This window comes from Nannospalax galili, unplaced genomic scaffold (genome assembly GCF_000622305.1).
Source record: "Nannospalax galili isolate Female #2095 unplaced genomic scaffold, S.galili_v1.0 scaffold612, whole genome shotgun sequence".
Taxonomy (NCBI): Eukaryota; Metazoa; Chordata; class Mammalia; order Rodentia; family Spalacidae; genus Nannospalax; species Nannospalax galili.
In genome coordinates, this window is record NW_008333388.1 from 2,904,033 (window position 1) to 2,915,053 (window position 11,021).

General features: G+C 50.0%; 1 protein-coding gene across 1 annotated transcript in view; it reads left to right on the forward strand.

Moving 5' to 3' along the window:
• The window catches only part of Znf395 (zinc finger protein 395), a 53,476-nt gene extending 47,966 nt beyond the window's left edge, over nucleotides 1-5,510 (forward strand). The window contains exons 5-10 of the mRNA XM_008828132.3: nucleotides 45-283; nucleotides 1,086-1,186; nucleotides 2,005-2,299; nucleotides 3,923-4,015; nucleotides 4,844-4,947; nucleotides 5,224-5,510. Of these exons, the coding sequence (XP_008826354.1) occupies nucleotides 45-283; nucleotides 1,086-1,186; nucleotides 2,005-2,299; nucleotides 3,923-4,015; nucleotides 4,844-4,947; nucleotides 5,224-5,335 (944 nt within the window). The 3' untranslated portion in view covers nucleotides 5,336-5,510. The remainder of the gene's footprint in view (nucleotides 1-44; nucleotides 284-1,085; nucleotides 1,187-2,004; nucleotides 2,300-3,922; nucleotides 4,016-4,843; nucleotides 4,948-5,223) is intronic.
• The last annotated feature ends 5,511 nt before the right edge of the window (nucleotides 5,511-11,021 follow it).

An 11,021-nucleotide genomic window follows, 5' to 3' on the forward strand; every position in this document is an offset into this window, starting at 1 on the left:
GGCTGAGCCCCCTAAATGTGCTTTTATCTCTCTTCTCTTGCCAGTTTCCCGAGCAGCTTGTGGTGACCCATGGAAGGACAGCGGCGACGTGTCAGATAGTGGCAGCAGCACCACCAGTGGGCACTGGAGCGGCAGCAGTGGCATCTCCACTCCCTCACCGCCCCACCCTCAGGCCAGCCCCAAGTACCTGGGGGACGCCTTTGGGTCCCCCCACACGGATCATGGCTTTGAGACGGATCCTGATCCCTTTCTGTTGGATGAACCAGCTCCACGAAAGAGGAAGGTAAGTGACTGGTGAGGGTGCGTGTGAGAACGACTGTCCCTGGAGGAGCGGGGACTCTGAGGTCCTGGGTATTTGAAACTTCCTTCTCACAGCAGTTTTCTTTTGCTGCATCTGTTGTGGTGTTCCCCAGCAGTTACTGGCTCCTCTTCATTAATTTTTTGGGTATATTTATGTGTGTGTATATGGAGGACAGAGATCAACCTTGAGTGCTATCCTTGGGTGCTGTTCATCTTGGTGTGTGTGTGTGTGCGTGTGTGTGTGTGTGTGTGTGTGTGTGTGTGTTTGAGACAGGGTCTCTCTGTAGCCCCAGCTGGACTGGAACTTACTATGTAGGCTAGGCTGGCCTCGATCTCATAGAGATCCGCCCCCTCTACCTCCTGAGTGCTGGGACTGAATGTGTGTACCGTCATGCCAAGTTTTAGGATGTCTCACTGGCCTGAACTTTACCAGGTAGTCTAGACTGAATGTGTGTACCGTCATGCCAAGTTTTAGGATGTCTCATTGGCCTGAACTTTACCAGGTAGTCTAGGCAGACTGGCCACTGAACCTCAGGGATCCACCTGTGCCTGGCTCCCTGGCATTGGTATTACACGTGTGTGTCACTATGTCCGGCTTTCTTATGTAGCCACCAGGGCCACCCTTTTGGGCTCTTTTGCGTGCGTTTCTCTGCTCCATGAGAGTTCCTTCCCTAGAGCCTTTTAGGTCTGGCCAAAGATGGCAGCTAGCAGAAGTCCCCACCAAGTGAGATGAGAGAGGCCAGCAGAGGGCTGCACACAAGTCACCCAGACTTCTTTTCCCCTAGAACTCCGTGAAGGTGATGTACAAGTGCCTATGGCCCAGCTGTGGCAAAGTTCTGCGCTCAATCGTGGGCATCAAACGACACGTCAAAGCTCTCCATCTGGGGTAGGTACAGAGCTTAGGGCCTCTTGCCTAGAGTGCCATTTAGCTGTGCCTCTACCCTGCTAACTCCTCAGGACCCATAGTCCAGAGTGTTTCCAGTGAAATCGCTTGCTAAAAACACTGTTTAATCTCCCTTCCGGGTCACTGTTGGGGCAATGACTTCATCAGGCAGGGAGGCCTTCACATGGCAGTTAGTATTGAGGCTGTTGATGGGGAAGGAGCTCTTTTATCTTGTCAGTGCATCTTCCTGCCTAGTATAGGAAGCAAAATACTTCAGTTCTGGGTGGAACTAGGATGGTTCCATTTAGTCACTGGTGAGATTCCATGGCCAAGACTTACAGAGGACAAGTTCTGTTCCTGTTTTCCATGGTCCCCCCCACCACCCCCCAATAGAGAGTTAGGTCTCCATCAGCAACAGTGCTGATGTGAGGGCCTCATCTCTGGGCAGCTGCTGTGGCAGGAGCTGCCTCACAGGCTTTGGGAGTGTGCTGTGGGCAGGTGGACTACCAGGAAGGCTTGTGGCAGGGTTGAGTTGGTCTTCACACATGTTCTGGTGAGTGTGTGAACCTTCATGCCAGGGAAGACTCTACAACTGCAACAGATGTGCAGGCTCTAGTCCCTTGTGGTACCCACAGAAAGCAGGGCTCTGGGTCTTCTCTTGGGCACCTTCCCTGACTTCCTAGGTGGACCCAAGCACTCCTCACCTTTCTCTGGCTTGAAACCAAGACAGCGTCTTTTTGATGATGGCTGTGTCCGTTCCACACAGGGACACTCTGGACTCTGATCATGTTTTTAATGATGGCCATGTCCGTTCCACACAGGGACACTGTGGACTCTGATCAGTTCAAGCGGGAGGAGGATTTCTACTACACAGAAATGCAGATGAAGGAAGACTCTGCTGTGGCTGGGCCTCCCACCGCCGGGACACCCACCACTGAGCCAGTGACCACCTCTCGTGTGACCGGCTCGTCCCCTGCTGCTCTTTCACTGCCTCCACCCAAAGTCCAGTCCTCTGGCCCAGAACACCCCAGCGTGGAGTCTTCCCTGCCCTCAGTTGCACTCAGCAAGTCAGCTCCTGGCTCCTTCTGGCACATTCAGGCTGACCACGCTTACCAGGTATGGAGCAGGCGTACATGGGGGGGCTGCCATTCTGGCATCTCGGTGGTCTCTGGTCTTCATATCACAGGTCTGTGACTACCCTGACTGAAGACTGAGCCCTTTGGCCAAGTTGATAATCTTCTACAAGAAAGGGAAGGCTGGGGATGTAGCCCAGTTGGTGGAAGCTTGCCTGGCACAAGGCCCTGGGTTCAGTCCTTAACACTGTATAAACTAGGTGTGGTGGTGCACATCTGCAGTCCCAGTACTTGGACGGTAGAGAGGAGACAGGACAAATAGAAGTTTAAGGTCATCCTTGCCTATATAGGGACTTTGAAGCCAGCCTGGGATGTTTTAAACTCTGTCTCAAAACAAAACACAAAAATCAGGAAAAGAAGGGAACAGAAACTGCTGCCATGCTCAGTAGATAGAGAAATCTAGCCAGATGCCAAGTGCATGGGCTTGGGCTGGGGGTTGCCACCTCACTAGCTGAAAGAGATGTTGGAATCCTGCAGGTTACAGGCCTTCCCAGGCAAGTCTTCAGCTCATAGAATTGCATTACGTTGAACAGTCCAGTTTTGAGTTCTTTATAGGTGTCAAACACTGGGTCAGGTAAGCTTTTCAGAAAGAGTAGGACACAGTTCTGCCCTTGAAGAGTGCATGGGGAGCTGAAGAGAGGAGTGAGGGTTCAGCTGGGACTGATTGCAAGTTGCCAAAGTACCGCCTCCTGGAGAAGTGTGAAGAAGGCACTGCAGGCCCTAGGGCACCGTGCCATTAGGCTCATGTGGTTGGGAAAGTTGTCCATGGGGGCAGGAGATGTCAGGTAGGATGACCGTCACCCTGCACAGTAGATTCATGCTCCTACACGCTGGCTTTAAAGTCCTTTCTCTGCTTACAGTTTGGCTCTTATCAGACTCTTGAGCAGTTTGCAAGTTAGTAATTAAAAAGTCGTGTTAAATTTTTGCCACTGGTGCATGCTGGTACTGCCAGCACTGGGGAGGTAGAACGGGGGGGATGGAGAGTTCAGGACCAGCCTTAAGACTGTATCTCAAACAGAACAAAACAAAAACAAAACAGTAGTGCTTTCAGTCAGAAAACCTTTATCAAAGAAGTAGGCTGTCCTTGTTAGAATTAGTGACCACTTAATTCATCTTTGGCCTATGTCCAGCCCTAGTTGACTCTGTGGTGTCTGGACAGTGTGGCTGGCACTGTTACACATAGATCTCAGCCAGACATCTCTGCCTCTGTCCCTACTTCTGAGGAGGTGCTTGGCAGGGCTGTCATTTTCCTTTAAGATTACTCAGACTCAGAAGGCTTTGAACTTTTTTTTGGCAGTTGCCTGAGGCAGTGTTCTCGGTAGGTGTTCCAGTCTGGCACACCCTGCAAGGATTAAGCCATGGGGCTGGCAAGTAACCAGCCCTGAGAGGAGGGTTGCAAAGTTCGATTGGAGTCTCACCCGAAGGAGGCTATATTCAAGGGTTAGATGCTGTGATTCTGCTCATGGGAAAATCTGTCTCAGAGTCTGGTATTTTTCAGTCATCTCACATAGGAACATAAGCCTTCTGTGGCAAATGGGAAGTTACTGGGACCCAGACAGATGCATTCTTAGCTAGAGGCCAGGCTGACATGCTCTTGTCTCTGCAGGCTCTGCCGTCCTTCCAGATCCCTGTCTCCCCCCACATCTATACCAGCATCAGCTGGGCTGCTGCCCCCACCACCACCTCCCCTCTCTCTCCGGTGAGTGTATGTCTCAACACCCCAGATCTCTTGCATATATGCCCAGGATTGTGGGACCGTGTCATTAGTACACGGCATGTGGCTGGTGTTATCTGTCTCTACCCCTGAACTTGATGGAGATCACTCTGTGTCCTTCTCTGTCTATCTGGCCACTGTCCTTCTCAGAAGCTAGGATACTCCCAGAGGAGTCAGGGTCAAGCAGTTTTCTTGCTTAGAAATTTGCTGGCTAAGACCTGACTCCCTGAATAGTAGTGGGTCTCCATGAATGCTTATTAGAATTTTAATGCCCCCAGGAAAAGAAGAGAGGGAGTGTGGGGCTGTCAAGTGAAAACTGTAAGAAAGATGTTAGGAGCATGTGGAGGCCACATGGGATGGACCAGAGGTCTCAGGCCACCCTGGACTAGTACCCTTGACTGAGCTAAGATAAAGGGGAAGGCGTTAGAACCACACAAGGTGGGCTTTAGTTTCACATGTCTGTCACAGAGAGGTGGCACCCACTGCAGCCTAGTTGACAGGAGGTGTCGTCAAGGCTGTATAATGCCTCCTTTTGACCCTTGTACAGTGGCTCCGTGTAAATCCCTTGGAGCCTTAAGGGTGGCTCACGTCTCTGGCCCCTGCTTCATCTCACTGCCCTGCACTTGGCCCCTGACCTGGCTTGGCTGCCCAGAGCCCTGTCTGCCTAGAAGCCCTTCTTGAAGAGGCTGTATGGTCTCCCACACCAACACCTGCTCTGGGGCCCAGTGAGGCATGGCAAGGTTTGGGGACTGTGACCAGCTGGCCCGAGGAGGCCCTCATGCTCACAGCCTGTGCTGGGCTCCCCATACCCAGGTCCGGAGCCGGTCACTCAGCTTCAGTGAGCCGCAGCAACCGCCACCAGCAGCAAAGTCTCACCTGATTGTCACCTCTCCACCCCGGGCTCAGAGCAGCACCAGGTGAGCCATCTGCTGTCATCTTCAACCTTGTGGTCCCAGCCCCCATCTGCACTGCTGATGTGGACCCTGAATCTACTCAGCTATGGTCACCAGGGTCAGTGCGCACACAGAGGCCACACTGGCAAAGCCAACTCCTGACTCGCTCGCTGTGGGAGCCACTGGTTTTTGTCAGGAGCCACCCTATCCAACGCCTGCTTGGTTGCTGGCCTCATGCTTGGCTATTACCAAGGTCTATCTGCTGGTGTGTGACGCTGCCCTCATTCCATTCTTTGGCAGGAAAGCTCGTGGCGAGGCCAAGAAGTGCCGTAAGGTGTATGGCATCGAGCACCGGGACCAGTGGTGCACAGCCTGCAGGTGGAAGAAGGCCTGCCAGCGCTTCCTGGACTGAGCAGCCGTTACCCACCCTGCTCCTTTCCCGTGACCGTGACCGGCAGCAGGGAGGCCCCCAGGCCTGCAGCCACCAGCAGAACACTGACGCAGAGTGGATCCGGGCAGCTGGGGCTCTGTTGGCTAAGGTGTAACACTTAAAAACACTTTTTTCCCCTTGTGGGAGCGTTTTATTTTTTTAAAAAAAAGAAATGAAAATATTTTTCCCCCTAAAATAGGAGAGAGCCAAAATTGACCAAGGGTGTTCTACAGTGAACCAGAGACCAAAGAATCACTCAACCTCCCTCTCCCACCTCCTGGCTTCTAGGAGACTAGTATATATGCCTCAAAGATAGGGACAGGACTGCTTGCTCCTTTCTCCTGAGCTGGTGAATCCTTTGTTCTTTGAACTCTTCCAGAATGGACTGAGCAATATGAATTTCCTTTTCTTAGGAAAAAAAACAAAAACTGCAGCAGATGAATGACCCAGAGGGTGGGGTGGGAGAGTGGGTATGTGTGCTAAGGTGTGATTTTTCTTCTGTTTGAGCAACTTCTGGGGATTGAAGAGGAACACCCCTTCACGGTGACAACTTTAGAATCTGGGTTCCCTAAGGTGTTCGGTTGCATGCCAATCAGTATGACATGGCTTCTTCTCAAAGCCCAGACTCATAGGGTTTTAAAGAATGTCCCTAAATAGCTGAACCGAAAGGCTAATATGAATTCACTTTGAGAAATATGGCCTTGAAACACTACCTTGAGCATCCTTCTGGCTCTGGGAGGAAATGTGGAGGATCTCTGGAAACTCCAGTCTTAACTGAGTAAGCTCCTCCTGAGGGTTCTCCCCACTGAAGTGTCATGGAGATGCTAGGGATCCTGATCCTCTTGTCTGCGCTGGACACTTTGCTGATGAAGCCAGCCCTCTCTAGGGTGGTCCTGGGAGATCCTCGCAGGCTCCTGGGTTCTCCTGGCTTCCCTGGGGACTTCCCAGTTTTCACTTTCTGCAGGAGGCAGGAAGAGGAGGGTTAAGGAGAATCCTTGGTGGAGTGAGTCAGCTGAGAGAATCCAGGTGGAAGGCATGAGGTAGGTTAGTGGCCCCTGGCATTTCAGCCCTTGTTTCTAGAGACCAGGGATTGAAGGGAGATGGGGCTATGTTGAGCTCCACAAGCAAAGCTGGTCTTGCTGTGAAGGGAGGTTTAGGGCGCTTACTGCCAATGCCAAGAGGGGGTGAGTGAGGGCTGGGTAATGTGCTCTCTGAAGGCAGGGCCCGGTTTCTTAGAACCTCGGCTTTCTAAGCACAACTCTGCTAGTGTTGCCTCTGGGCCTGCTGAACATGTCCTCTAAGTCCCAGCCATCTTGGACTGATGTCCCAGATGTCAGGGAGCGCCACCAGACCACGTCTCCTGGGACTGAACAGCAGTGTCTAACTCTGATTGCCATGGAGACCATCCTCTTGGTTTCAAGTAAAAGCTCTTGGCCATTGGTGTGCCATTAGTGGCATCATATGGGAAGTACCCATTTTCAGTCTGAGACACACTGAGTATTGAGTGTTGGAAAACCCAGGAGTAGAGGAGAGATGTGATGGGAAGGGTGTGGTGGCCCAGGCTGCAGAGTGAAAGGACAGACATGCAGGCCTAGGTGTCTTTGATAAGGGTATGTTTTTATAAGAAAATGAGGGCAGCCAGAGGTGGCCCTGGGCTCTTCCGTCTCTTCGTCCTCATGGAGAATTAAGAGATGGCAGCGGCTCTTACTCTTTTCTCTGCTTACTTCCCATGATGCTCAGCTTCAGATCTTATTAGAGAGGGAGAGGTGTAGAGAGGGAGTTTCTGAACTTGTAGGGCCCCTGTCAGGAGGCTCTTCACTCCATGTCTTGATCCCAGTTTGGGCTGAGCCTCCACTTCAGCACAGGGTGTTTTAATCTGGGTCTTGGTTTGCAGCCTGCAGACATAACTGACTATAATGATTTTCTCCATGTGAGGCAGATTTCCTCTGCCATTGATGTGCCGGGGAGAAAAGGAACAGAGGAAACAGGAATAGGTGGGACACTTTAAAAACCGAGGGAGTTTTACTTCTGTTTGGTTGTTTCCGTGCAGCCTTCCTTCCCCATCTGCATCTGTCCCCTCTCCCTTCTGGCCTCTGTCTCTGGTCCTTCATCTTGATACTTTAGTGTTAGTTCTTGACTTGTGACCTGGCCTTGGGCTTGGAGGGCCAGGGTACTTGTGAGTACACCCAGCCGTCAGGCCCACTTCCTTCGTCTCTGCTTCCCTGCCTCCCAGCCCCATGGGTACAATCTGACTGGGTAAAAGTGCCACAGGCATGCTTTTGAAACCCAACAGGACCCAGTTTGCAACAGTTATCTTGGGAAACTGTCCATCCATGTTCCTCTTACTCAGAGAACTTCTTGGGGTTCCCTTAGAATTGGTGCCGTGTTGGGAACGGCCTCAGTGATAATCCGCACCATGCTCACTCAGAGCTGAGGGTTCAGGGAATACTGTCCGTGGCTGGCCAAAGTCTCAGGTGCAAGGCCAAAGGACACTCTTAACATAGCTTAGATGTGGCTTTTAACCCGGTCCTGAAAGCAACATGGCCCTTAAGACAGTTGTAGGAGTAGTGAGTGGCTGCTTTGTCACAGCAAGTCCGGAGCTGGACTTCAGAGGACAATCTAAAATTGGACGTGTTGACGGACTTGGTGAAAGACATTTGTTCTGTTGCTTTCTGGTCATCCCAGGTTCTGACTTTATCAGGGGCAAAAAAGTAAATAAATAAAAATAAAAACAAAATAAAAAGGGAGAAAAATCCCATCTGTGAATTTGTCTTACTGCCCCTTCTCCCCTGCTGTCTTCCAAGTATTATTTTTACTGTTAAGATTTTTTTTAAAAAAATGTGAAATGTAATGTTTTTACAGCAATGATATGAAATATATTTTATAAGGAATAAAATGGTACATTGACAGTGTGTGCCCGTGTCTCTCCTTCCTGCAGTTGGTACATTGTCATTGCTGTAGGCAAATGACTCGTGTTTAGTATCAGGTGGGTCGGGATGTATCTCAGTGGTGGAGCACATGTCTGGATCTGGGTTTAATGTCCCAAAACAAACTCAGGTTGATAACATTTACCAGATGTGCTTGAAAGATTTAGTTGTCAACTTGACACACCTGGGCTGAGGGAGCCTTGACTGGGGAATTGCCTCCATTGGGCTGGCCTGTGGCCATGTCTGTGGGGCATTTTCTTGATTGTTGAGTGATGTGAGAGGGCCCAGTCTACTGTGGGTGGTGCCACCCCTGGGCAGGTGGTCCTGTATTGTATAAGAAAGCAAGCTGAGCAGGGGCCAGGGGAGCAAGCCAGTAAGCGGTGTTCCTCCGTGGCCTGTACTTCAGCTCCTGCCTCCAGGGTCCTGCCCTGAGTTCCTGCCTTGGGCTCCCTGATGAACTGTGACCCAGGAGATGTAAGCCAAATAAACCCTGGCCCCAAGTTGGTATTGGTCAGAGTGTTTTGTCACAGTAATTGAAAAGAAACTAGAACACCAGAGCAGGCCAAGTGCCTGTAGTGACATAATTGAGGAAGTTGTTCCATTTAACAGATGAGGAGAGGGAGGCACAAAGGTTAAATAGCTTGCTACAGCCATAAACTGAGAGGTGATGGCATTGGGACTATAGTCTGTACAGTAACTATTTTTAATGGCTTATATCCCTTGAAAAAGAGCATATTTTGGAAATATTCTTGTGTCCAGTAGGGAGTGGGCTGGGAACTTGGAAAATAAGTCACATTCAATATGCTCAGCAGTCTTTTCATTACCATAAGAAAATACTTGAGGCAAACAAGTGTTTTGCCTACATTTATGTTAAGGGCACCAAGTCATGCAATGCCTGGGGAGGCCAGAAGAGGGCGTCGGATTCCCTGGAACTGGAGTTATGGATGGTTGAAAGCTGCCATCTGGGTGCTGGGAACTGAATCCATGTCCTCTGCAAGAGCAGCCAATGCTGAGCCATCTCTCCAGCCCCAAGATATACTAACTTTGAAAGAAACAGCTTTGGAGGCTGAAGGGCCAAATACATGGTGCAGGCTTTGCAAGGGACCATCTCGTTTATGTCACCTCACAGCAGATATGTTGGGAGCACACATTGTAAAAACAGGAAGCCAGAGACTGGGATCTCTGGGTCCTTTCCTTAGGCATCCTTCCCACCAATGACCAAGAACCTCTTAGTAGGCACCACCTCCCACTGCCACCCCGAGGACCATGTCTTTAACACACAAAGGTTGGGAGAAACCCTTCAAGCATCTCCAAACCATAGCACTGTATCTACAGAATGAGTTCTGAGAATGGTTTGCTCCTGAGGCATTGATTACACTGATTATGGCCAGATGCTAGCTGAGCGGGCCTCTATGGGCAGGGTCGTAGAAGTATACTTTTGACCACACACTGGCTCTATGTTAAATCATCCCAAGTAGAGTCCATCAAATAAGCAGGCTGGAGGAAATTGGGGAAATATGTTTAAATGTTCAAAGTAAATTTGAAATAGGGGTGTATAAGAATTTTTCCTTCTCCCTTCCCCCCCCTCCTCTTTTGACAAGTTCTCTTTCTGTGTAGCCCAGAATGGCCTTAAACTTTCTATCCTGCTTCTGTTTCCCAAGTGCTGTCATTACGGGCCTGTGCCACCATGCTAAGTCCTTAGAATGATATAAGGGGTAGTTGGAGTGCAGGTAGGACACCTGGGATCCTTTTAGCGTTAAGTTGGCATCTTGTCCAGGAGAGGCAGGTGCTAGAGTGAGTGGCTGCTGAGAGGAAAGGAACCCCTGGAGTTGTGTCAAGTGTGTGTGGGTGAATTGCTTTGGGAGCTAGGACCCATCTCTGCGGGTGGGGTTCTAAGGCTCCCTGACATTGCTGGACAGTGGGGGCCCTTGTTATTGAACTGCTTGGTCTCTAGAACTGTGAACAGAGTAAATTTAGTGTTGCTCATCGTTTACTCATCTTGTGGTACAGTTGCCCCTTTGTATCTGAGTTCTACATCTTCAGACTCTACCAGATGGAGACTGAAAAATCTTAGTAAATGAATTGCATCTGTACTGAACACAGACTTCTCATTATTCCCTAAGCAATACAATATACAACTGTTTACACGGTATTCACATTGTATTATGCATTATAAATAGAAATGAAGGCTGTATGTAGGTTATATACAAATGTGCCAATTTGTGTGATGGACAGTTTTGATACCTATGGGGAGTCTTGTAACCAATTTCTCCCAGATGTGGAAAACAATTGCATACTGCTGTTATAGTATCTATTATGGTTGATATTGAACAATTACACAGGTTGGGCTTACCATGTTTCCTGACTGGACTTTGACAATTACATACCTTATCATATTTAGTGTTAAGTTGCAATAAAAGTAGCTGGGTGGGTTTATCTTAGATCCAGGCCTTTCCTTCTGTCCCAGTCCCCCGGCCCTACACCGGCAGGCTTTGCATCACCTGGAAATTGCTAAAAATGGAAGTTCCTGACAAATCGGGAACTGGCAGTGGGACCCAGCAGCAGGCTGCCTCTGCTTGGTGCTGGTACACACAGGTCGAGAACCACTGCATCCCAACCTCCCCTCTCCCCATGCCTTCACACAGCCTTGTGAATCGATTTCCCACTGTGGGCTTCATTTGCATCTGACTTCATAGGGGCCTTGGGTGTTTATGCCCCAGCATCTTGTTGCATCAGTTTTA